General features: G+C 38.5%; 4 protein-coding genes, 1 non-coding gene and 1 pseudogene across 6 annotated transcripts; 5 read left to right on the top strand and 1 right to left on the bottom strand.

Annotated features, from left to right (window-relative positions):
* Nucleotides 1-1,230: 1,230 nt before the first annotated feature.
* LOC137738816 (protein TIC 20-IV, chloroplastic-like) lies at nucleotides 1,231-3,869 on the top strand. The gene is made up of 3 exons (XM_068478288.1): nucleotides 1,231-1,328; nucleotides 2,717-2,856; nucleotides 3,016-3,869. The coding sequence occupies exons 1-3, from the start codon at nucleotides 1,273-1,275 to the stop codon at nucleotides 3,672-3,674; spliced, it is 855 nt and encodes a 284-aa protein (XP_068334389.1). The 5' UTR covers nucleotides 1,231-1,272; the 3' UTR covers nucleotides 3,675-3,869.
* A 1,370-nt stretch (nucleotides 3,870-5,239) lies between these two features.
* On the top strand, nucleotides 5,240-8,462 carry LOC137740147 (probable galacturonosyltransferase 10). Of its 2 annotated transcripts, none has more exons than XM_068479960.1 (2): nucleotides 5,240-5,702; nucleotides 6,613-8,462. In XM_068479960.1, the coding sequence occupies exons 1-2, from the start codon at nucleotides 5,553-5,555 to the stop codon at nucleotides 8,056-8,058; spliced, it is 1,596 nt and encodes a 531-aa protein (XP_068336061.1). In that variant the 5' UTR covers nucleotides 5,240-5,552; the 3' UTR covers nucleotides 8,059-8,462. The 2 variants fall into 2 exon arrangements, with proteins under 2 accessions (XP_068336061.1, XP_068336060.1); XM_068479959.1 differs by having other exon boundaries at nucleotides 6,610-8,458.
* Nucleotides 8,463-8,732: 270 nt separating this feature from the next.
* On the top strand, nucleotides 8,733-8,804 carry TRNAD-GUC (transfer RNA aspartic acid (anticodon GUC)). The gene has a single exon. It is a non-coding gene; the product is annotated as a tRNA-Asp (tRNA).
* Nucleotides 8,805-10,649: 1,845 nt separating this feature from the next.
* LOC137739429 (QWRF motif-containing protein 3-like) lies at nucleotides 10,650-12,957 on the top strand. The gene is made up of 6 exons (XM_068478993.1): nucleotides 10,650-11,819; nucleotides 11,925-12,044; nucleotides 12,166-12,282; nucleotides 12,379-12,468; nucleotides 12,549-12,656; nucleotides 12,784-12,957. Exons 1-6 carry the CDS (start codon nucleotides 10,650-10,652, stop codon nucleotides 12,955-12,957), a joined length of 1,779 nt encoding a protein of 592 aa, XP_068335094.1.
* Nucleotides 12,958-13,629: 672 nt separating this feature from the next.
* Nucleotides 13,630-18,399, top strand: LOC137739427 (syntaxin-124-like; annotated as a pseudogene).
* Nucleotides 18,400-22,111: 3,712 nt separating this feature from the next.
* On the bottom strand, nucleotides 22,112-25,901 carry LOC137740960 (uncharacterized). The gene is made up of 2 exons (XM_068480764.1): nucleotides 24,966-25,901; nucleotides 22,112-23,683 (listed from the first exon to the last, which is right to left on the bottom strand). Exons 1-2 carry the CDS (start codon nucleotides 25,191-25,193, stop codon nucleotides 22,298-22,300), a joined length of 1,614 nt encoding a protein of 537 aa, XP_068336865.1. The 5' UTR covers nucleotides 25,194-25,901; the 3' UTR covers nucleotides 22,112-22,297.
* Nucleotides 25,902-25,932: the final 31 nt, after the last annotated feature.

Here is a 25,932-nt window from a genome sequence, read left to right as displayed (position 1 = left end):
TATTCAACAACAACAAACTCAAACAGCTGACCTCCAGTAGTAGAGCTACCAGATCAACCTCACTGCGATCAAACTCGCCTATAGCATACAGTGAGAATATGAACCACTGTCGTGATTTGCACTCTCGCTTAGCAGATAAGGTCCTCTTTCATTCCAAAATCACTAATACAAGAAGCCAAAGGCTTGTTTCAACCAATAAACACAAAGCCTTTCCTGCTTTGTCCCCAACGGTATAGCCAGCCTGCCAATTTGCTTGTTTCAATTCCTTTTCTCCTTTCGGGAAACTACTTTCCTTTTGTTTTCAGTGGAGGAATAAGAACTAAAAATCGACCTAAAGAAAATAAACATGCTTAAATAGATCAAACTTGTTTTCAAGCATCAATAAAACATCCCGAAGAAAATAAACGCTGAATTCTGGTGCTTCAAAACGATAAGCCTCACGGCTATAAATGTATATATGTTCTTATTACATCACTAATAGGTAGAGTCAACTATTAATTTCACCAACCATCTGTTGTTACGGACTGACGTTGTAATACCGTTTGTTTGCCCTTTGCTATCTCAATGCAAATTTTGATTACAATTAGTAATCAAATTCCAACTTGGATTAAAGTATAAATTTTATTGGTTTCACATCATTTAGTACTTGATTTAGTGAGCAAATTTGGTGCATCGAGCATTACTATTCGGTTGTGCTACTTACACCAAATATTTACACCATTTTTTGCACTAAATGATGTGACACTTTTTGCACCATATAAATTTTTACTACAATTATTAATCAATTTCAACTTAAATTAAAGTACACATTTAATTGGTATCAATCATTTGGTGCATAAAAGTTGATATACTCTTTAGACCAATTCCATAATTCTTTCTCGAAACAACTATTATCTTTAACTTACCTTTACCTCCTTCAAAATATTAAAAAATATATATATTTTTTACCATCCAAAGATTGGACTTTCAGAACACCAATAATCGTTACTCCAAGGGAAGAATCAAATAGCATCAGACTAACTTGATAAATGTTTTAAACCATTTGAGCTACAATTACCGTAAAAACGAAATATGATAATTTTCCCTCACAAAACCAAGTACACCACTAAAAATGGAAAAGTACGCACAGACCCCTGAAGTTTTGGTTATTACAACGAAGCCCTGGGGAAATTCTATAAAATAGGGTGGGCCATATACTTGCGGGGAAAGAAAGGCAGACTGCGCCGAGTTTCTAAAGAGTGCGAGAGAACCCACAACACATCTCAAGAAGCCATGGCGACCGCCTTGGGCTGCCGCCTCAGCGTTCTTGCCTCCCCGGCTGCGTCCCGGTACGTTTTCTTCCTCCTCGCAGCTACACCTTCTTTTGTTCTCCGAAAATTACAAAATTTATAAACAACGGCAACAACAAAGGGAAAATGAACAAAATTTGGAAACCAAAAATTAAAAACCTGATAGTTTATGTAAAATCGCCGGAGAAAACGTTGTATTATGCTAAAAATCGTTTCTTTTTTGGAAAAGTAGATTCGGAAGAGGGAACCATTTCTGGGTTGTGTTGGCGTCGTGCGTTTTTCTCTTTTCGAATTCTTAATTCCTGGAAAAGTGGAGAATTTGGTTGTTTTGGGGGTTGTTATTAGTTAATAGTGTTTGTTGTAATACTTCTAAATTAATTATTCCATTGTTTATGCTGTGGTAGGTCGTTTCTGGATTATTTGGTGTGCATAATGTGGTAGATTATACTTTTCGGATTTTCGGAGGTTAGGAACGAAAAATTTAATTCGAATTTTCATAGTTTTGATATTATGTAAGAGGGAACAATTGGGAATTTATGAAATTCTGAATGTAGTTTAGAGGTTTGTTACATAAGCTGAATCTTGGTTCGTAATTTTAGCACTCTTCTTGTAAGCTCAACTTTAAATTCAAGGTCGAAAAGTAGGTCTGATTAGAAATTAGTTATCGATAATCCCTTTGTAGGAGTATGGTATGGATTTAGATATTCTAGGCAATGGAATGTGATTAGTTGTGTGTGTGAATCAGATTTGTATGGCATTTGGCAGATTTTATTGGCAATTTTGTGCTGACTGAATTGTTATGGTGTGGGATGCCTTCTTCCCCTGTCTCCCCTGTCATGTTTGCAGGATTAACATTCTTCAATATTTGATTTTTAAGTACTTTTTCATTCCATTAACTCATCATTTATCGTTTGCATTATCGATCAGTAGTTAGCGCTTTAAGTGTTTAAGTGGGGGACACTTTTGAGTATTGAGTAGCCTTGCTTTTGGTTAAAGATTATGGTAGAGTTACACTTTGAACCTCTAATCTGGCACAGAGTGTGACATTCGTCAATCACCTATTTGTAAGTGCTAAGGGAAGCCATAGCTAATTTCGAAAACCCATAAAGTTGGTTCACTTGAGAATTGAGATTATTTGGAGGATCAAAATGACTTTCCAACGACAAATATATTGTGTTGGAATTTTAGTGTATGAGTCCCTTTTTCTGAGCCTTGGAAGATAGATTTTAACTGGTTTTCTTGTTCCGACTATTTTTACAGATTACAACAATTTAGTTTTGATAGTCTTGAGATCCACCTTTTCTTTTTCTGGTCTGGAATAGGGAAAATTATTAGCAGCATTTGAGTAATGAACGGAGTGTTGCTAAGTCTATATGAATGTTTCCCAGCTCATGTTAATCAATTACATTATAATGGTCTTTAACTAGGTACAAGGATGTCAATCTAAAAAGACAGAACAAGCCCAACCGGGTTGCATGCAGATCTAACATCAATGCAGTGCCTATACTGTCAAGTAGCAGGAGTCTACAACAACCTAATCACAATCTGCATTCGTGGGCTCCGAAAGGTATGCAAAGTTTCGTGTCAAGTATCATCCGTGTTTCTCATATAACCTGATTTGAAATTAATCAGTTGCTTAATGTCATGTATAACAGAAGCAATGCCTTTTAGATAGGAGCATCTTTGAGATTGTTTGTCCTTATAATCCCAAACATGTAATTTTCAGGATTGCCAAACTTGCAATTTTCTTTTACGTCATCGAGACTGTTGAGAGGGAATCAAGGCGATCAGTCACACAACATATCCATGTTGCCAAGACAACGGAAATCTTCAACATTGACACAAGCAAAGAAGAGTAACTCCATCAGTATACCTTTTCCGAAAATGAAAGAGAAGCCAGAATGGTGGTGGAGAACTTTAGCATGTCTCCCCCACTTAATCGCTCTGCAGATGTCTGATACCGGGTTTTATATTCAACCCTTCATGGAACACTATGAATTGTTTGGAGACTTGGTTTATTATGTCCCAGGAGCAATAAAGAGGTTGCCATATTGGTTCACAATGATATATTTCTTCCTGGCATATTTTGGAGTGGTGAAGAAAAAGGAGTGGCCTCACTTCTTTAGGTACCATGTAATCATGGCAATGCTATTAGAGACAATGCTGCAAGTGGTCTGGTATTCAAGCAATTTTTTCCCGCTTATACACTTCAATGGCGCATTCGGCATAGAATACTGGGCAGTTGTGGCACTCGTGTACGTTTCAGTCATGCTCGAGTGTATAAGGTGTGCTCTTGCCGGCAAGTATGTTAAACTCCCATTCTTTAGTACTCCTGCTTTAGTCCATACTCTTTTTCAAGTCGAAGGCTACCATAAACCTTTCTGAAGAGTGTATCGTTTAGTTCACAGTCCGAGTAGTTAACTTGTTCTAGAGTGTATCGCACACTCACTTTTCATGTGCACCACCATGGATGAATCGGCTTACTTTCGTAAATGGTCGTGTTACTATACATTGATTATTTAGCTTTTTTCCGTTGTATTATTATACAAGATTGTCTGTCGCACGAACACTTATGACATACGATCCTCTGGCTTACGAATTGTGGACAGTGTTTATAGACATTTTTACTGAACCACCGTGTCTGTTTTCGTTAGATTTTGTACAAATTAAAGGCCAAAACTTGGCAACAAATCGGTAGGATTTGTTTAACAATGTTAATGGAAGAAATGTTCAAATATGGTAAAAGTCACCAAGCTTTTAAAAACGAATCCCAAGTTTTAAGCACGTTACTTACCTTTGGATCAAGAAAAAAAAGGCATTTTTACCAAAAAAAAGAAAAAGAAAACAAAGGCATTGAACTCTATCTAAGGGTTTCTTTTTCTCTCTATTACAAAATTCTAAAGCAAGTTGAGTAGACACGTTATGTTGTTCAACTGGTCTGACTCATATTTTTTTGCACTTAATATAACTTAATTTTAGTTCATTTTCATTACATATACTCACAAATTAGTGCTAATCCGCACAAAAATTACTGAGAGGTGATGTGAGGACGAACTTGAGACCATCTCCAATCAAACAAAGAAATCTACCTTACATTTTTTATTTTTGGTCAAAAAAGAAGGGAAGTGTTATTAGTACTCCAAAAGTCTCATTCTACACTCCTCAGTACTCCAAAAATCTCATTCTACACTCCTCATAAGTGTATTTTTCTTTCCTAATATAGAAAGTTCGGAGTGTAAAATGAGATTTTTGGAGTGCTAATAACAATTTCCAAAAAGAATAAAAAAAAATGTTGTATCATAAATCAATTATTGTGGCAATATCATAAGTCAATTACATGTTGGTATATGTTTTAACTTTTAAAAATAATAATGCAAAATTATTTCATACTATCACAACGACATCTCGTTCTTTTTGCTAATAATGTGATGGCAGTCATCAATTACCAATAATTGTCATAAATCTGAAATGTGAGTTTGAGTTTCGGATGGGGGTTGCTGTGTCTCGTCCGAGAGGAAAGAGACTTTTAGGGATTAAACGAAAATGACATCACCAAATTGAATTAATTATTCTACTAACCTTTGCTTGTTCTGCTTCAATTATGCTATTTCCATCTCAATAAAACCAAATAAATACAATAAAAATCAAATTAAATTACATGCCACTATGCGGTCAGATAATCAACTATTAGATATTGCATTAGAAATTTAATAAAACCTTGAGACAGTTAAATTTTGTATAAATTTCAATTAATGAGTGTAACATAAAATTATAGTTGGAACATCCAATTGTTGCAAAAGTCTATTAGAATTTTATAAAAAGACCGTTAATTTTTTAGATCATTTAATACTACGTTCATATAAAAAATAAAAAAAATTATAGAGCTTTGGCTTGAGAAAAAAAATAATAAAAAAAAAAAAAAAAAAACAGAGAAGCAGAGGCCACTCCTCTCCACACATAATTACAACACACGAACTAACCGACCAACTGTTGTTGTCTCTCTGTGAAAGAAGAAGAAAGAAGACGACAGACAAAGCTCCTTTCTTCCTCACTAAATATTCACCCAATCCAAAAACCCACTACAAATTCAACCCTCACAATCCTAAATTACCATTCCCAATTCTCCTTATGTGACAAGATCCAGCCACTCCATGTTTTGATCCGGATTGCGATCTCTGTTCAGAGGGGCAGCAACTTTCTCGGGAAACAAACTGGTTTTCTGGATTGGATTGGGCGCTTCAGATTTGGAACCGGTGGGGAGTAATGAGGCGGAGAGCCGCGGACTTCCGGAGGCCGCTCCGGCGGCGGTTTCCAAATGCGTTATGGTGGGCGCTGTGCGGGGTTGCGGTTTTGCTCTTCATTTTTACTTTGAGCAGAGTTAATCAGATGGAGTCCAGACCTGTCATTCCCATGGTATGTGTATATTACTTCTCTGCCCTTTTTGTTGGTTTTTTTTTTTTTTGTTTAGTTGGGTGTCTGAACTCTGTTTGGTTGCCTAGAAAGTGTAGGGAACTGTGGGAAAATGGAGGGGATTGGAGTATGGGATGTTGGGGTTCTGTTTAACTTGGGAGCTGAGGTAAAAAAAATGCTGAACTGGGTTCTGAGTTTCTCAGTTTTGGGAGCTAAAACAACAAAAAGATGTAAGCTTTAGGATTCAATGATATTTTTGTCTTGTAGTTGGAGTTGTTAGCTACTAGAGGAAAGATTTGATTTTGTATGCTTGGGTTCCATATCATAAAAAATGATATGGATGTGCTTGGTTGTGTCTTTTTCAGTGTTTCAAAATTTTCAGGTTATTTCTGCTCATGTTGTGGATTCTTGTAAAATGTCTAGAGTTGATAGATCCATAGAACAATCTAGAGATTTTATTGTCATCACAAAGTCAAGGTTGATGTCATTTTTAAGTACGCGGAGGAGTGGATGTTATAGGTCCAGTCTCCAGAACAGAAACTTTAAGACAACACATTTAATGTGGTATGGCCAGAGTTAACTCATAGATAACTTATACGACTTAATAATCTACTTTCGACGTTGATATTCAATAAATGGAATCTAAACGTAAAATGTTAAAAATGCTCGCTGAATCCTAACATTCTGTATTGGAAGTGTATCATGACAAAAGTCATATGCTTTTGATGCTGGGAAGCTGCTCTTACATGGCGGCACCAATATCATCCTTCCAGATATTGGAAAACGAATTAACTATTTGTTTTCTTCTTTTCTGTTCTGGAGGAAGTGATAAATATGCATTTTTTCCCCTTTACCTTTTCCGATTTATTTTGCGAACTTAACAAAATTTGTGCTTGATTTCCTTCCACAGAAGTTCGGGAGTGATAGAATTATGGAAGGCCTTAATATTACCGATGAAATGTTGAGCCCCAACTCAGTTGCAAGGCAACTCAATGACCAAATTGCTCTTGCAAAAGCTTTTGTTGTGATCGCCAAAGAAAGTAACAACCTTCAGTTTGCCTGGGAATTAAGTGCCCAGATTCGCAGTTCGCAGATCCTGCTGTCAAATGCTGCAACCAGGCGAGTTCCTCTGACTATTAGAGAATCGGAAACCGCAATCAGTGATATGGCCCTTATACTGTACCAAGCACAGCAGCTCCATTATGATAGTGCAACCATGATTATGAGACTGAAAGCCAAAATCCAAACTCTGGAAGAACAAATGAGTTCGGTGAGTGACAAAAGTTCAAAGTATGGACAAATAGCTGCTGAAGAAGTCCCAAAAAGTCTCTACTGCCTTGGTATTCAGCTGACCAGTGAATGGTTCAGAAAGCCGAATATACAGAGGAAAATCAAGGACAGAAAGCAAATAGAAATGAAACTAAAGGATAACAATCTCTACCATTTCTGCGTCTTCTCTGACAACATCCTAGCAACTTCAGTTGTGGTCAATTCAACTTCTCTAAATTCCAAAAATCCAGATAAGATTGTCTTCCATCTTGTAACTGATGAAATCAACTATGCTGCAATGAAGGCCTGGTTTTCCATAAACAGCTTCAGAGGTGTAGCCGTCGAGGTTCAAAAGTTTGAGGATTTTACATGGTTGAATGCTTCTTATGTTCCTGTACTTAAGCAGCTCCAAGACTCTGATACTCAGAGTTACTATTTCTCTGGAAATAGTGATGATGGGCGGACACCAATCAAGTTTCGGAACCCCAAGTATCTTTCTATGCTTAATCATCTGAGGTTCTATATTCCAGAAGTTTTTCCTGCCCTGAAGAAGGTGGTATTTCTGGATGATGATGTTGTGGTTCAGAAGGATCTATCTGATCTGTTCTCCATTAGTTTGAACGGTAATGTCAATGGTGCGGTGGAGACATGCATGGAGACATTTCACAGATACCATAAATATCTGAACTACTCTCACCCTCTCATAAGAGCGCATTTTGATCCTGATGCTTGTGGATGGGCGTTTGGGATGAATGTTTTTGATTTGGTTCAATGGAGGAAAAGGAATGTCACTGGCATCTACCACTACTGGCAGGAAAGAAATGTAGACCGGACATTGTGGAAACTTGGCACGCTACCACCTGGATTGTTGACATTCTACGGATTGACAGAGCCTTTGGATGCCTCGTGGCATATTCTGGGTTTGGGCTACACAACCGTCGACCCTCACTTAATAGAGAAAGGTGCTGTGCTGCACTACAACGGCAACTCAAAACCATGGTTGAAGATCGGGATGGAAAAGTACAAGCCCCTCTGGGAGAAATACGTTGATTATAGTCATTCGTTATTGCAACGGTGCAATTTCCATTGAGTTTTCAGGCATGGAAGTTTCGACTCTACCACGACATGGACGAGTGCTTGCATGATTCTTGCAAGATGAAAGAATGGATAGATGGATGGATGGATGGATGGATGGATGGGGTAGTGGTTGTAAGATGGGTGGGTATTTATTTGATCTTCCTAGGTGTGTTGGAGTATAGATGATGATTTTACTTCATATAAGTCATTCAGAATTGTTAATGCTAACCACTATTCTTCAACATTTATTTTCTTTTGCAGTATTTGTTGGTGTAGGTTGAACTGCATAACCTTTGTTGTATCCTTATAATTTGTTTGGTCAATTGGTTGGCCAGGTTCTAGAGAAAATTCAAGATTTAACTACAACGGTACAACCATTAACGAACATTATTGGAGACGTGAGAGTTGCCGAGTAGGCTAGAACTCCCTCCTCTGCCCTCAAGTTCAAATTCTCGTACACGTAATTCAAATGCTCAAGTTCAGATTTCATGCTTGTGGATTAGATTAAATTATCGCTTGATGGAATACAAACGGATGGGAAAAATGTAAAGTCTATGTTTGAACCCATAATACTTTTGTCTGCCTATCATGGAACTCGGTATGGTAGGGAGAAATCGGAATTGGGAAGAAAAATGGTCACAGGCCTAAGACTATAAATAAAATAAAATAGTCGACCAGGACAGCAAGGTCGTTGTAGTATAGTGGTAAGTATTCCCGCCTGTCACGCGGGTGACCCGGGTTCGATCCCCGGCAACGGCGTTCAATTTTGCAATTTTTTATATCAAGCAACAAAGGACATAACAACTTTAACCCAAAAATTTTAAACTAATAACAAATTATCAAATACCAATTTATTTGCGGAAGCTTACAAAAACAAATATTGACAAATGGCAGATTCCAATGAAACCCTTCGTTATCTCTTAACTTTGCGGGCTCAATTAAATTAACACAATATTATCCCTTGGTTAACTCTTATATGTTCACTCCTTTCACCACACAAAACAAAACCATCTAAATTTCCAAAGATAAATTAGTTTCATCTAACCTCTTTTTCATGTGACACTAAATAAAGTGCATGAGGTAATTACTAGTTTGATAAATGGCATGTAATTTCAATACACAAATATGTTACATGCAGTGGCGGATCCAGGAAATAATATTAGGGGGATCAGTAAGAATACTGTGCGTATCGCAAATTTTTTGTTAACAGAAATAGCATGCATATCGTCATTTCATCAAGTATTGGTAGGTCTGAAGTTATTTGGAAAGACATATTGCACACTTGTTAATGCCTCATTTGCATGGGTAACTAATATGTTCCACGGCTGCTCTCATATGAATGTTTAACAAAGAAACACACTTATCTTGAACACACTAACAATGTTTGATATCACTGCATCCCATTAATATGTTTGTCCAAGAATGATGATGCTTTGTTATTCTTTGAGATCACATTTCATTTACTTTGCATTTTTGGATAGTTTTTTACTTATTTCTTTTTTTTTCTGCCTACAATTGTAATCACAACCAACAAACAAGCTAGAGGTAAATAATATTAGGAATAGACTGTAAAAGGGCAACACCTCCCTAATGCATTTTATCAATCAGTTGAAAGGCATATATGAAAGGCAACTCCAACCTTTAAAGGGGCAACACCCAAGTCATTCATGGACATTCACCGAAGTTCGAAGAATCAACACTCAAGTTATCCGTGGACATTCACTGAAATTTGAGAAGTCAGCTAACCCACCTTGCCCCTCAATGCATCCGCCCCTAGTTACATGTATCGTTATAATTAAATGATGCAAGTGTAAGAATTATTCTAAATTTATCTATATTTTATAGTGACTTTGTGTATTTTAAGTTTATCTCAAGATTCGTAATAACTAGTATTTTACCATTCTTTGTTTAACCTACCGCACTCCTACTACTACAAGTTGAGAAATTTTATTTAAAATGTCTCATTCAAAGTGGTGCTAACATTTTCACTTGGGTCGAAGCTCCCCACTCCTTTCCTTCTTCTCTTCTCAGAAACCAGCTCAACCATTGACAAAAGAATATATACACCGTAATGACATACAAGAAAAATATATGACCATCGAATGATGGAGAGATTTTGTAATGTGATTGTCAAATGGGGTGGTATATCACGCGTCGTTATATAAATGGTGGGATATGTGCGTTAAAATGTTAATAATTTAAAAAATAAAAATTTCCACCATTTAATAAAAACACATGATGTACTTCCGTATTCCTATCATAACTAAAAATTTCTCCCAATCATGATAGTATTAAAAAGTAAAAACTTTAATGCAATATTTTTTGTTTGTTTGACCATAACCAAGTCATCCCCCACGAGGGCTTTTCAGTAATTCCACCCCAATATCTCACAGAGTCCCCTCATATGCCGGCACATGACCTCGTTTGCCGCCATTTCGAATGTGGTGGTTTGTTTTGGGTCTCATCTGTTTCCCAAACATACGCAGAGAAAATCAAGTTCTCAAATCCTCCATTTCTCGCACACACACAAGTGGTCAAAACGCTCCCCCCCCCCCCCCCCACCCTCTCTCTCTCTCTCTCTCTCTCTCTTAAAACTTACAGGCAATGAAGAATGATCAAGTGGTGACAGACCAATTCCACAAACCCAGAAGACGCAAATCCCGGGAAGTAAGCTCTCGGTTTCTATCGTCGCCAACCACCGCAGAAACCACCACTCTCCCATCTACGAACCACCCCATCTCGCCGGTTCGCCGCAAACCCATTTCTTCTTTCTCCGATGCCCGAAAACCCAAAATCGACGATTCGGGCCCCAACCGCGAACTATGGCCCTCCTCAATGTCGTCGCATAAGAAGCTCGACACTCTCGCCGATCACCTCGGAAACGACGGGCACGAAGATCGAATCGAACGTAAAGGTTTAATCTTTGACAGACAGAGGAGGTACAGTGAGTTTGGTTTGTTGGATAATCCGAAAGAAAACGCTAAAGAAAATCACAGACCCATTTTTGGTGGGTCGATGAGATTCACTGGAAAATTCAGGTTTCCCGGAAAATCTAACTCGTCTTCTTCTTGTACTTCGTCGTCTTCGAGCAATTCAAATGTGGCTGCTCCTCGGAGATTTTCAGTGGACGAAAATGCTCTGCATCAGAAGTCGTCTCGCCGAACTTCGGATGGTTTTTCGGATGCTCTTGATTCGGGATCGGAGTGCAGTGACATCTATTCAGGGATGACCATGGGATCTCCAAATGTTGGTCAGAGTGCTCGAAAATCGGGTGTGGAGGTTTCTTCTAAGTACATGAATGAGATTACTTTAAGGCATCGGAGACGGACATCGGGTTCTAGCATCGCAAATCCGATATCGGGAGACAAGTCTCCGAAGCTGAACAAATTCACCATTAAAAATGTGATCAGGAGGGCTCATTCGCTGACAGCGACCACACAGTGGGCGCTTTCACCGGGAAGAACAGGGTCGCCGACGATGTCTGTGGAGAATAAGGGAGTACAATTGTCGTCTTCGAGCATGAAGCCTCCTACGAGTCCCTCAAAAACTAAAGGGGTGGAGAAGTTGCTCAACTCGGGGTTGAACTTGTTCAAGAGTAAAAAATCTTCATCTTCTCCGTCTAGTGTGTTGGTGAGGTCTAATTCGGTTTCTTCGGGGTCAAGTATGACAGAGATGGGACATCAGCTTCGGTTGCTTCATAATCGAATCTTGCAGTGGCGGTTTGCGAATGCTAGAGCTGATGTTGTGAATCAGAACATAGCAAATCAAGCACAGGTATGTCTCGGCTCAATTAGAAGTGGAAGCACTCGGTATAGGAGTTATATTTAGTTCGGTCAGGTTTCCGATGAAAGTCATTTTACATTCTTAAACATTTTGTAGATCAATGTTTTATATGCTTGGGACGGTTTGATGAAGTTGCAACATTCCGTGCTACAAAAGAAAGTGAAGCTACATAAAGAAAAGCTTGACATGAAGCTGAACTTTATACTTTATTCCCAAGTGAGTAGCAGACTACGATACATACAGATTTTCGTTAAAAGATTTGATGGTGTATAGACGTTTGGATTGACTCAAACGAACCTGTGTTACTATGTGACTAATTTGTTTGTAATTTGCGTAGCTTAAGTCGTTGGAGTCTTGGGGAGATATGGAAAGGCAACATATGGCAGCGGTTTGCACGATGAAAGAGTGTTTGCATTCTGTTGTTTGCAGGGTGCCCCTCATTGAAGGTGCAGAGGTAGGCCAAAGGAAACTGACTCTAAGCTTTTGTCTTGGGCAAGAGAGAAGTCTTTTTTTTTTTTTTTTTTTCTAACAAAACTGAGTGCGTATGCAGGTGGACACTCAGTCTGCTTCCATTGCTCTTCGACATGCTTCGAATCTCACAACTTCCATTAAGTTGTTGCTTGCTAATTTTTTGCCATTGGTATGCTTCAGTTGTTTTGTAATGTTGTATACCCGGGATTCATGTAATGTGGACTTACATTGAAGCCAATTCTTGAACAGGCTGATCAAGCTGCTTCTTTACTGTCGGAACTAGCAGAGGTGGTTGCACAAGAAAAATTGCTTTTACAGGAGTGTCTTGAGCTTTTCAGAAACATATCCACGCTAGAGGTAATAAACGGACGCTAAGTCTTTTTTCCATCAAGTTCCAAACTACGCCTACTAATGCTTAATGTCACATGACTTGAACCGCGCAAAACTTGGAAAACTGACGTTGATTCTGATTTTATACGAACAGATTGAAGAGAGGAGTTTGAAGTGCAGTATTATTCAGTTGGAACTTCGGAAATATGAACAAATTAATGAGCAGCAACTAAGACAAAATATATCATGTCATGATTCGCAACAAAGTTTTGCATCACGGGCGCCAAGTGACATCGTATATCCTAGAAATTGTTGGCTTGGAAGATGATTGATGCATGAAACTTGCCTTTGTAGTGTATATGTGAGTATAAGCTTCTGTAAATGAGCAAGACAATTTTGGTCATTATCTGATTGAACATATTCTTTCGTGTAATCTCATTTTACTTTACGTAGATAAAGTCTTCCTCTTATGTTGCTTATAGTAGAAATATCGCTTGTAAAAAGGAAGAAAAACATAGATTGTTGATAACATCCGCTTTTTATGCTAGTTTTCACTGTACGGCACTGCTCACACTGCTAACCCTAGATGAATTGAAAATCTATCCCCTACAGTGTATTTCATTTTTGTATTTCACTTCTCAAGCCACAAATTTCCGTGACTGTATGGCCGTTACACTCAGAACTTCATTTGGGCCGGCAGCTGCCGCAACAATTTAGTGCTCATCATGTTTCTTCTATTTGAGTAATCCAGTGGGCAACACGTACTTATGTTTCAATGTAAGCCGTTACAATGTTTTTATACAAGAAACATCCTTATCAGTATAGGAGTCCTAAGATAACTATGATACATTTGAATTTCAAATAAACAGCAGAAGGAGAAACAATAAAATATCTAGTTATCTTTATCAACACCTCTTTTCTTTTCCGATGTCCGTCCTCATAAAAAGTGAAGGTTGCTATGAGCCTCTCACCATTCCAAACCTGAAACTGAGCTGCGAAGATGGACGATTTGTTTCTGAGTGATTCGCCTTCGTCCAAGAGATACAAGGATGTCGAGCGCCATGTCTACATCGGTGACATGCAGGATGGTGGCGACGTATGGAAAGAAACTGTCGATCGTGATGGATTCTTTAAGGTGATGGAGAATGTCCAACACGACATGAGAGCTGTGCGTGGTGCAGCATTACAAACGGTTAGAGGGAGCGAACGAGGAGAGCAAGCTCGTCCATGATGCCAAATCCATGAAACAGCTTCGCGTGAGGATGGTTTCTGATGTTGAGCAGGTCCTGAAGCTGGTTAAACTCATCAAGGGGAAGTTGGAAAAGCTGGAACATTCCAATGCCGATCAGCGAAAAGTTGCAGGGTGCGGCGCAGGGTCATCTTCTGGTCGAGAACTTCAGTGCTCTATGGCTTGGCCATGAAGCTAAAGGACACGATAGCTGATTTTCAAGGCTTAAGGACCAAAATGTTGAGAATCAATGTTAGGTAGAATCAATGTTAGGTATGGTTGAGTGGAAAAAATTAGGTGCAATTAATGGGTTTTGTGTGGTAGCAAATAATCTTAGTTTAATTAAGTGTGTGGTGTAGCTTTCATTTGGTTTGCTATAAATACCCAAGTCCCCAAGCATTGTATATTATCCAAGGAAAAACAAAGCCTAGAGCTAAATAAGAAAAGCTTTGCTAATTAGTTTGTTTTGTGAGCTTTCTTTAAGAGTGTGCTCTATTTTCTTCTTCTTGGGATCATTAGAGTTATCTTGGATACTCTTCTTATTCAACAATTGGTATCAGAGCCAAGTCGGTCAGGGATCGTTCTTGGTAGAGCATTGGTTGTAAAGTCTCTTGAAATTCCGAGTATGCTCTGTGGTTGCAGTTTTGACTGATCTTCCACATCAGAAAAAAATTTCTTGAGATTATTGCTGGGGTTATCACAAACCTTGAGAGGGAGCTTCTTTGTGTCGAGAGTAGTGTATTACTCTGCACGGTAGTCACTCAAGCTTGTTCGGTGTAGTCAAAGTCTTGCCGATACGATGGGTGATCTTCAAGTTGTTGGAAGAATCAAGAAGCTCAACAACCAAAACTATAACACGTGGGCAACGTGTATAGAGTCTTACCTTCAAGGTCAAGACTTGTGGGAGGTTGTCGGTGGTAGTGAAGTTACACAACCGGCAGCGGAAGATGCTAACGGCGTCTTGCGGAAGTGGAAAATTAAAGCAGGCAAATCAATGTTTGCCTTAAAGACCACAATAGAAGAAGAAATGTTGGAGCACATTCGGGATGCTAAAACGCCAAAGGAAGCATGGGACACTTTTGTTACACTCTTTTCGAAGAGGAACGATACAAAATTGCAACTTCTCGAGAATGAGCTGCTATCGATGGTACAACGGGACATGACGATTGCCCAGTACTTTCACAAGGTGAAGTCGATATGCCGCGAAATTTCAGAATTAGATCCAACAGCTCCTATTGGGGAAACCAGGATGAAGAGAATAATTATCCATGGTTTGAGACCCGAATATCGAGGGTTCATTGTCGCTATAAAAGGATGGCAGACACAACCATCGCTTGTTGAGTTTGAAAATTTGTTTGCAGGTCAATAAGCTATGGCTAAGCAAATGGGAGGAGTCTCACTAAAGAGTGAAGAGGAAGCACTCTACACCAACAAAAGCAAAGGCACCTTCAAGCGGTACACTGGTAGTGGATCTAAAAAGGATGGAGAAAAGGTGCAAAGTCACCAAGGAAATGGAGGCTCTCGTTCTGGGGGAGCTTGGAAGAATTGCGGTAATAGTAAAAAGTTTAGCTGCAAATGTTACAACTGCGGGAAGATGGACCATATGGCGAAAGATTGTTGGACCAAGAAAGAGCCTGTTGAAAGTAATACTGCTACTTCCAGTTCAAAGGAGAATAGTGAAGATGGCTGGGATGCTGAAGCATTATTCGCTACGGAGGAAGAAGAAGAATTAGCCCTCACGGTAACAACACCAGAACGCATTGACTACAAAAATGATTGGATCGTAGATTCGGGCTGCTCAAATCATATGACGGGTGATAAACAAAAGCTGCAAAATCTATCTGAATACAAGGGATGGAAATGTTGCGATCCAACAAGTGGAAGATGTTACACTTCACGAGATGTGGTGTTTGATGAAGCGTCTTCTTGGTGGTCATCAGAGAAGGAGGTGCTACCAGACTCTAGAGAATTTGGAGAAAAGCTGCAACAGAAGATGGGGGAGCATACTATCCAACTCCAACCAAGTTCAGATGAATCAGGAGATCCAAATAACGATGATGTCGAACAAAGAGTGGCTCAGAATCCTTAGCAAACTGGCGTGTATCAACAACCAAACGAAGAAGGTGGGCCGAGTGAAACGGAAGAATCAACTCCACAATCTCAACTCCGAAGGTCAACAATAACACGAAGGTCAAATCCCAAATACGCCAATGCAACCATAATTGAAGAAACAACTGCAACAGAACCTGAGACGTTCGAAGAAGCATCGCAGAGTTCTGAGTGGATGACAGCTATGAAAGAAGAGCTTGATGCACTTCAGCAAAATCAGACTTGGGATCTCGTGCCAAAGTCAAGAGATGTGAAACCCATATCCTGCAAGTGGGTTTACAAGATAAAGCGTCGTCCAGATGGGTCAATCGAGAGGTACAAGGCACGATTGGTAGCTCGTGGTTTCTCTCAACAGTACGGACTAGACTATGATGAAACGTTTAGTCCAGTGGCGAAGCTTACAACAGTACGAGTCTTACTTGCACTTGCAGCCAACAAAGACCGGAATCTGTGGCAGATGGATGTGAAGAATGTTTTCTTGCATGGAGAGTTAGATCGGGAGATCTACATGATGCAGCCAATGGGCTTTAAAAGCGAAGCTCATCCTGAGTACGTGTGCAAGTTAAGGAAAACACTCTACGGTTTGAAACAAGCACCAAGAGCGTGGTACGGTAAGATTGCAGAGTTTCTAACACAAAGTGGTTATTCAGTAACACCTGCAGATTCCAACTTGTTTGTCAAAACCAATGAAGGAAAGCTAGTTATCGTGCTAGTGTATGTGGATGACTTGATCATAACCAGTGATGATGAGGCAGAAATTCTTCGGACGAAGGAGAATTTATCAGTCCGTTTCCAGATGAAGGAACTTGGCCAACTCAAGCACTTCCTTGGTCTAGAGATTGATCGCACACAAGAAAGAATATTTCTCTGTCAGCAAAAATATTCCAAAGATTTATTGAAGAAGTTTGGAATGCTCGAATGCAAGCCAATTTTGACACCGATGGAACCAAACGCCAAAATGTGTGCACATGAAAGAAAAGATTTGGAAGATGCGACAATGTATCGACAATTGGTAGGTAGTCTGATCTACTTAACCTTGACTCGACTTGACATTTCTTATGCAGTTGGTGTGATGAGTCAGTACATGCAAAATCCAAAGAAGCCTCATTTGGAAGCAGTTCGACGAATACTGAGATATGTGAAGAGTACAATTGACTATGGTCTTTTGTACAAGAAAGGTGAAGACTGCAAGTTAGTTGGTTACTGTGATGCTGACTATGCGGGAGATCATGACACCAGGAGATCAACAACTGGGTATGTGTTTAAGCTTGGTTCTGGAACCATCTCTTGGTGTAGCAAGAGACAGCCAACGGTATCTTTGTCAACCACAAAAGCAGAGTATAGAGCAGCAGCAATGGCAGCTCAAGAGAATGCATGACTGGTACAGTTGATGAGTGATCTACATCAACCAGTAGATTATCCAGTACCATTGTACTGTGATAACCAATCGGCCATTCGCTTGGTGGAAAATCCAGTCTTTCATGCAAGAACTAAACATGTGGAAGTGCACTACCACTTTATCAGAGAAAAGGTTCTACAAGAGATTGAGATGAGACAGGTTAAGACGAATGATCAAGTTGCGGACTTGTTCACAAAAAGTTTAAGTACAGGCAAGCTCGAACATTTTCGCTATCTGCTCAGCACAGTGCAAAAAATGAGAGCTAACATTGAGGGGGAGTGTTGAGAATCAATGTTAGGTATGGTTGAGTGGAAAAAATTAGGTGTAATTAATGGGTTTTGTGTGGTAGCAAATAATCTTAGTTTAATTAAGTGTGTGGTGTAGCTTTCATTTGGTTTGCTATAAATACCCAAGTCCCCAAGCATTGTATATTATCCAAGGAAAAACAAAGCCTAGAGCTAAATAAGAAAAGCTTTGCTAATTAGTTTGTTTTGTGAGCTTTCTTTAAAAGTGTGCTCTATTTTCTTCTTCTTGGGATCATTAGAGTTATCTTGGATACTCTTCTTATTCAACACAAAATCGCGTGCTAATACAAAGAGATTGTTCATTGGAGGTCCTTCACAATCACAAGTGAGAAGGCCTACAAAGAAACGGTTGAGAATTTGATATCGAGCGGGGAGGGAGAGACATTGCTCCTGAAGGAGATAGAGGAGTAGGGCCGTGGCCAAGTTTTGGACACGGTTCAAGAAATCCAACAGAGGCTCGGTGCTGTGAAGAAGATGGAGAAGAACCTCATTGAGCTCCACCAAGTGTTCCTTGACATGGCTGCACTTGGAGATGCACAAGGGCAGCAGCTGAACGACATCGAGAGCCACGTTGCGTGTGTGAATTCGTTCGTTTGGCGAGGAGCGCTGCAGCTAGAGGCGGCTAAGGACTATCAGAAGAGTAGCAGAAAGTAGACTTGCATTGCCAGAGTTATATGCACTTGTGTTATTGCCATTCTTCTTTTGCTTATTTTGCTTCACTCAGTCTAGGCACTAGGGCTAGAGTACTAAGAGCATCTCCGATGTATATGACAAAAGATATATGTTAAATGTTAATTTGATGGCCCTCGTTCTAATGTTAGATTTTTTCTTCCTCTAACCCATATATTTTTTTTTATTGTAAATAATATTTGTAGGATCCCATTTTTAAAATGAAATCAATTAAAATTAAATTTTCAAGATTTATAATTGGTGCAATGGGACCCTTATAACGTAATAATTAAAAAATATATTTTATATGTTAAATTTGGCAGCAAAAAATTCATATATCAATCCACGTAAGATTATCATATCAATTGGAGCTTCTTTCTGCTGTCAAATTTAATTGCGTGACATTCTACTTAAGATTTGACATTTTTTTTAAAGATGGTTTGTTCAACTTCAAACATCAATAAACACTAGTATGTGCCCACACACAGTGTGCAAATTTTTTTACTTTAGTTGTTAAAATTGAAGGACAGGGGAAGAGAGTGAGAAAGAGGGAGTGAGGAGAGGGGGAGAGAGGGAGAAATGTTGTATTTATTTATTTTAAATTAGAGATGATAAACTTACACGTAGGTGAGGTTAAAAAAGAAACATAAATTTTGCTTTGTGAAATTACTTTACTATCCTTAATTTTTTTGTTGTGATAGAAGACAAAGATGTCTTTTCATCATTTTTAGGTTGACAAAGAGGATTTCATTCATATAGTTTTAGATTACTGTTTTAACTTTTTTGTTGTGATAAAAAATAAAGATGTATTTTCATCATCTTTTGGTTGACAAAGAAGATTTCATTAATGTAGTTTTATATTAGATGGGCCTAATGGGTCAGTCTTGGGCTTAATATCTCGTTAATGTAGTTTTAGATTACTGTCCTTAATTTTTGAAAATTTTAACGAAAAGCCCACGGTACAGTTTATTTTAACGAAAAACCATATTTTTATACTAAAAAGTAAATCTTGGTACTATTCACTTTACCGTTTATTTTATTCTTATTATTAAAATTCAAAGTTTTCAAGCCATTTTTATTAGTTTTTCTTTAATTTTTTTTTGTTATGATAGAGGATAAATATGTCTTTTTATCATCTTTTAGTTGACAAATAGGATTTCATTAATATAGTTTTTCATTAATGGCTCAGTACAGGGCTTAATATTCTCGTTAACGCCAAAACGACAGCGTTTCCGCCCGTTTAACCGTTCATCATATGATTATGACCCGTAGCTCACTGGCAAAAGTATTTGCTCGTATTTCTCTTTCTTCTCGCTCTCCCTCTTCGTCTCCCTCTCTCATCTGAAACCTGAAAGCCATGGCCACTCTAGCGGCGGCGGCAGCTCGTCAATTTGCAACTTCAAGTCGCATCTCCACCGCGAGGACCTCGTCTCTGACTTCCAATCTAATCCATCGCCGTGGCCTCGCCGGCGCTGCCGGTAAATCCCAAATTTTCAGTCTCGTGTTTTGTGCATTGTAAATTTCCGATCTGATTTTAATTTCAATGAAAAAAAATGTAAAATTTGCAGATCACCATGGACCCCCAAAGGTTAATGTCTGGGAAGACCCGTTGAGCCCATCTAAATGGAAGGAAGAGCATGTCAGTCTCTCTCTCTCTCTCTCCCCATTTTTTGTGGTATTCGATCTCATGATTATATATTGTCGTGGTATTCAATTTCATGAACTAAGTTTCTTGTTGAAATTTAATGGGTTGTGATGTTTGGTGCTTTTTTTCTAGGTTTTCATTTTTAGCCAATTTTTTGGAATTGAAAACCATGAAGAAAAAGCAAGAATCTTTATGGCTTAATGAACAACATGTAATCAAAAGAATGGATTTTGGTTATTTTGGCCCTTATCTCCTCAATATTAATGAACCACATTTCATTTCATGTTTTATAATTAGATCAAAAGTGAACATTTTCACAGCTTCGATGTTACTGATTTCTCTTGTGATGAAACGAGTCATGATTTTCATGGAATATAGACATTCTAACGAGAGGATTTTAGCTATGGATTAGTGCTTTTACACATTACTCGTTGAAGTTCATTTGTGTTGTTCTTGAACCACTAGTATAATAGAAATTAGTCAGCACGTAAAGTTTTGAACTTGTCTTGACTGGATTCTGTACTTTTTCAGTTCGTAATTGTCTCTCTATCTGGCTGGGGTATACTCATCTATAGCAGTTACAAGTTTTTCTCTGGAGGCAAGAAGGAAGAGGTACTTCGGATTTCTTTCACCCATTAGTTTCCAGTAAAATTGATTTCATCCATTATATAGTGATTTGTTGTGGTTGGGTACCGGCCTTGGCGTTAGACATGCAAGGCAACTTTTTTGTGTTACTTGAGTGAGCGCTGTTTTCCATTGTTTACAGTGGCTCCTGGTCATTTTTTTGGTGCAATCAATCAGATATACATTTGTATAGATTTTGTTAACTGTGATGCCAAAAACATAATTTGAGCACTGACGTTGCATCTCCCACTTCATGCTCTTACAATAAATGGTTGTCCTACATTTGCCTCTTCATCGTATTTTTCTTCCTTGTACGTTTTTGGCTGTAGAATAGAGATGGCTTGGTATTGAGTTGTTAGTGGTTCGCTTCCAAGAAAATTTGCAAAATAATCATCAGATGATATTGAACCATGGGCAACAGGCTTGTTTGCAATCTTCAAGTTGTTCACATATGGCCACTTGATCAAATTGTCAACCGGTGTTGCTTTGCTCCTAATGCCCCACATAGAGCTATCAATCAAATCGGGTTAGGTGAATTTAGGTTGGGTTAGGTTAGTATAGAGTGCTCTATTATGTGGTCAAGCATCCATTACATTGTGCCTTTTTATTTTTAAATGTGTTCGACTTTGTTGGCTGGGACTGTCATAGTAATTCTAGCATCAGGGAGGAGAAAGAAAAAATTGGTTTGAACTAGGTCGACATCGCTCAAAGTGGCCTAGGAATTTTAACGTTCCATTAACGAGTCACTGATGCTACTCTTGTTTATTTTGTATTGTAATTTTAGCCCTTGCTGACTAATTCTTGTTTCTTTTCAGAAACTGGTGGAATCATCGCACTGAGGTTTGGAGCATTAGATATTCCCAGAACTTCTTCGAAATAATGAGTTTTCTTGGATATAACGTGTTGTCATATTTCATTTTCTTTGTCAGCAAATGATTTCTGATCAATCTGTGGAGATTGATACATTGAAAACAAATCGAGGTTAATGGCTTTGTTGGGAGTTTATGTCCCCTTTCGATTGTGTTCTCTTTGTAGTCACTTTTATGATTCGATGCAGGAACGTTCCATGTTTCAATAATATACTGCCATCCTCCTTCCTAGTTCGATTTTTCTTCGGCTTATCTTTAAAGACCAGTTTATCATGCTCTTGAGGAGCAATCCAGTCTTAACTTATTCTTCATAGTTTGTATTTACCGTTTCGTCGATTTTGCCTAAGATAGTATGATATTCAGGTCAAGTTATACATCTATATGGCATGGATAAAAACTGTCGAGTCATTCGTTAAAACGTTCGGAACAGTCATTGTTTTTTCGATCTGCAGGAGTGAGGGTTCTCGTTGGATCCTCCAATCACATTCATTCATCGTACATCGTGCGATCAATTTTTGTCAAGTACTGTTTATATTCAATTTTAAATAAAAAAAATTTACAATAATTTCTGACAGCACGATGTACGATGAACAGATATGATTGGAGGATCCGGCGAGGATCCTCCTGGGTTCTGCAATTCGTTTACTTGGCATTTCTTGACCAACCGTTACACTTGATTGTATTAGAGATGATTATTGCTAAATACAGCAGCTCTCGATTAAGTTAAAACACGCTAAACAAAAGTAACTAGTAAATCAGACTTGCAAAAACAGATACTTAACACTTTTTGCAGAGAAGTCTTGACAACTTGTTAAATCCGCTAAAACTCAGACTCGTCGATTTCCTCCCTGTACTCTTCTTTGTCTTCTTCCAAAGTGGAACCAGATTCGTCAAAGATATTGTCATCGGTCACGTCCGTTTCTTGTTCCTCCGCATCCGCAACTTCCAAATCTGAGTCCTGTGGATCGTCAGTGTTCATTTCTTCAAAACTATCTTCCAGTTTCTTGGTATCCTTGCTGTTCAGGTTCTGTTGTTGGATGTTTCTGGCTTCGTGCTCTTCCAACTCTCCAACTTCAACTTTCTGTTTTCTATCATTATGTGTTACACTGTCGAATTTACCATTTGCTTCGCTTGTGTTGACGTGGGCAAGTTTGTTCTTCAGCTCTTCGGTGTTTTCAGAGTTTTGAAGCTCCAAACCTTTGACATCTGACGAATTAATGAGGTGATCCCCTATTAGTCTCCCGTTTGAACCTGCTTCATCTTCTCTTCCCATTAACCCAACCTGATCATCTTTGAAGAATCTTCTGGTTCTCACCCTTCCCACTCCTTCGTTCTCAAGATTTCCCCTATTCTCCAGTCTCCTGTTTTTAGCCACTAATCTCCCTTTCTTCCGTCTGTCGCCACCTTTTGGAGCGGCATAAAGTTTCTGCTTCTCGCCTAGTTCAGAGTTTTCAATATGTCCAACATGCCCGTTTCTTGTGATCTTATTTTCTTCACCATCATTTACTTCATGATCAACATCTTTCCCGGTTGTGTTGGTAATTGTCTCAGCCTCACTTGCAATATTAGTTTCCTTAGCACCAGTGACAAAACCACCATCTTTTCCGGTTGTGTTGGTAATCTTCTCAACTTCTTCTGTGCCACTATTCGTTTCCCTCCTATCAGTTTCTTTCTCTCCATTTCCAATTTGATCTTCTTGTCCAATGGACTCATTCCCATTTCCATGCGCACCTGAAATTGTTTCCGCAATGTCCTTGTTTCCGGTGGATTCCTGCAATCGATCACCCTCTTCTTTTTTCTCAGTGACCTCTGTTTTCTCTTTTCCTGACACACTGTCATACATTGTTAAATTTACAAGTGAATTTGATGGATCATCGGTGCTCAACGACCTGACCTTAACCGGATCTTCAACCTGGTGTTTCAAATCCTCAATTTCAGCTTCCTTGCGCTTCAAGCTTTCTACCAATTCCATGGCTGGTGGATTTCCATTATTGGCATTCAGTCTCAGTCTCAGCACCTTGATTTCACTTTGCTTCTCCTCAAGCACAGCCTCCACGGTTTGTAGTTCCTCTTTAAGCGAACCAATGGTGGATTTCAGCTCCGAGATTCTCCTATCAAGCTCCATCTTCTGGGTTCTAATTGGGTATAGCTTTGCTTTAATCTCTTCGTTCTTCCTTCTCAATTCTTTGGTGTAGTCTCTCTCCTTCTGCGATATTAACCAATTAACAAAACATTACTAAATATATATAATCTAGTTAAGTCACACACTTGGTTTGTGCTGTGTTTCATGATTCGACAACTTGTTTGTGTAAATGCATTCGTGTGCTCATTGGGAAGAGATTCATGGACTTTAGTCTTCTACGTAATTTTTTTTTGCTTGTGATATTTCATATTAGGGGAGGGGAAGATTCAAACTCGGAACCTTAAGTGCACGAAAAAGAATTGAGCTACAAGCCTCTTGCAATCATCTACATAATTAGATTAGTCTGCACCTTGAAATTCCACACTATTAAATGACTTTTGGATGACTTGTAATTCAAACGAGTAACAATTCTTGAAATCCCCATTACATCTGCTTCAAATTTTAAGACTCCTATTCATTAGTTTAAGGGTTTTAATCATGGGTAGAAGCAATAGGTCATTGAATAAAAGAATAAACAATCATAAATTTAATCATCGCACTTTGTCTTCTTCCTTCAACGGCAACCAAGAAATTAAGAAAAATGAATCCCTAATAAAATAATGGACAATTAGCTGGAGTGATCATTTTTTGACATTTGATTGTAAAAATGATATTTTTTTTTAATGTATATTCACATATTAATAATATATCGACAACACAACGATGATATAACGATACCTGATCATTTCTACAACTAATGTCGCCAGCTAATGTCAAAAAGTGATTATTTCTGCTAATTGTCCTAAAATAATTGGTAACTGATTGAATAAGTAACGTCACAAGCACATAACATGTGAATTTGGTCAAATTAAAGGGTCGGTAAACGCTTATATTTGGTAAAAAATGTTAAAATTCTTCTAAGTTTAAGAAAACACTTCAAATATTTTCTGAAAGAAGCACTTTTATGTGCTTCAAGTACTTTCGTTAGGAAACACTTCAAGTAAGGTGGTTTTTAAAGACGCATTTCCAAACATAACCTATAACTCGGTCATCAATCTTTTTCCTGGGGTTAAAATGCTTAATTTTCAATAGCTTCTGGTTCTGCATATTGATATTGAAACAACAAAACAAATGCATGCAAATTGAAAGCTCAAAACGACTCTCAATTCACCACAAAAACCGTTTTCGATTATCAGAAAGCGCTTTTAGCTATTTCAAAACAGATAATTATATAAAAGTGAGTTGCATGTAGTCCCTTTGTAGACACTCGGCTTCGGTGGCTGATTTAGGGATGTAATTAAAACTGAAATAAAAAAATTTGAGTTGCATGTGAGAGAGAGAAAGAAAGATAGATCGGGAATTAGACCTGGAGGAGGTGTTGAAGGGAAAGAAGGTCCGAGTCCTTCTCTTTGAGGAGGAGGTTGAAGATGCGCCGCTCCTTGAGCTTGTGGAGGAGCAACACTCCGAGCAGCGCTGCCCCGAATGCCAACACCAACATCAATCCATATGACTTCCCATTCCCTCTGTTGCCGCCGCTGCCGCTGCCACCACTTCCATTCCCCTTGCTGTGATTGTTATAAGATCCCATTCCCATCACCCTCAACGGAATATCTCTCTCACTCTTCTCCCTCTCTAATTAAGTAAGAGGCTGGTCAGAGTGTTTGAATGCATGTTTTGGTTGCTTGTCATCTGAAACGGACCCTCCAACTAATCTAATACAACTCTCTTTTTCTCTCTCATATAACTCACAGAGAGGAGAGAGGAGAGAGAGGGAGAGCGGAGTTAACAAGGACGAAGTGGGAGTGAGGAATCATGGGAACTGTGCTCAGGGCACTGATATTCTGGAAACTCTACTCTTCTTTTTTTTTGGCTTATTTTATTTATTTATTTGAGATTTTCCATGTTTCCGTTTCTAAATTAGCTGTCCTTTCGTCTTGCAAGATTACATGCTCGTATGAAAAATATTTTTAAATGATTAAAAGTATTTTTTTTTAAGAAAGATAATTGGTTGTAAGTTATAGTTATCCACTTTTTTTAGAAGGCTGAAATGCCTAACAAGTTTGACTTCCACACCAGCAACAGGTTTCGAATCTGAAACCTTCAATTTTTAGTTTTAAGAAAGTCTTGTAATCCTTCATTTATCATCGAACCACTAGCATGCGGTTAACTAAAAGCGTTTTTAAATAAAGTACTTTTGGAATTAATTTTTTACATAAGCATTTTAAGTGCTTTTAAAACTTAAAAAATATTTATAAAAAAAAAAAAAACTCTTTCGATTATTTAAACGCATTATCCAAACAAGTCACACTATGTCCATATGTAAATGGAAATTG

Source organism: Pyrus communis, chromosome 7, assembly GCF_963583255.1.
Source record: "Pyrus communis chromosome 7, drPyrComm1.1, whole genome shotgun sequence".
Classification (NCBI taxonomy): domain Eukaryota; kingdom Viridiplantae; phylum Streptophyta; class Magnoliopsida; order Rosales; family Rosaceae; genus Pyrus; species Pyrus communis.
This window is presented reverse-complemented; position numbering and strand designations above follow the sequence as displayed.

Bases quoted from the DNA above. Each gene is read 5' to 3' on its own strand.
- LOC137738816 (XM_068478288.1), top strand. From the start codon at position 1,273: ATGGCGACCGCCTTGGGCTGCCGCCTCAGCGTTCTTGCCTCCCCGGCT. The intron at 1,329-2,716 runs GTACGTTTTCTT...GTCTTTAACTAG, and splicing joins GCCTCCCCGGCTGCGTCCCG to GTACAAGGATGTCAATCTAA. The intron at 2,857-3,015 runs GTATGCAAAGTT...TGTAATTTTCAG, and splicing joins GCATTCGTGGGCTCCGAAAG to GATTGCCAAACTTGCAATTT.
- LOC137740147 (XM_068479959.1), top strand. From the start codon at position 5,553: ATGAGGCGGAGAGCCGCGGACTTCCGGAGGCCGCTCCGGCGGCGGTTT. The intron at 5,703-6,609 runs GTATGTGTATAT...TTCCTTCCACAG, and splicing joins CCAGACCTGTCATTCCCATG to AAGTTCGGGAGTGATAGAAT.
- LOC137739429 (XM_068478993.1), top strand. From the start codon at position 10,650: ATGAAGAATGATCAAGTGGTGACAGACCAATTCCACAAACCCAGAAGA. The intron at 11,820-11,924 runs GTATGTCTCGGC...AACATTTTGTAG, and splicing joins ACATAGCAAATCAAGCACAG to ATCAATGTTTTATATGCTTG. The intron at 12,469-12,548 runs GTATGCTTCAGT...ATTCTTGAACAG, and splicing joins TTGCTAATTTTTTGCCATTG to GCTGATCAAGCTGCTTCTTT.
- LOC137740960 (XM_068480764.1), bottom strand. From the start codon at position 25,193: ATGGGAATGGGATCTTATAACAATCACAGCAAGGGGAATGGAAGTGGT. The intron at 23,684-24,965 runs GTCTAATTCCCG...TTAATATCGCAG, and splicing joins CCCTTCAACACCTCCTCCAG to AAGGAGAGAGACTACACCAA.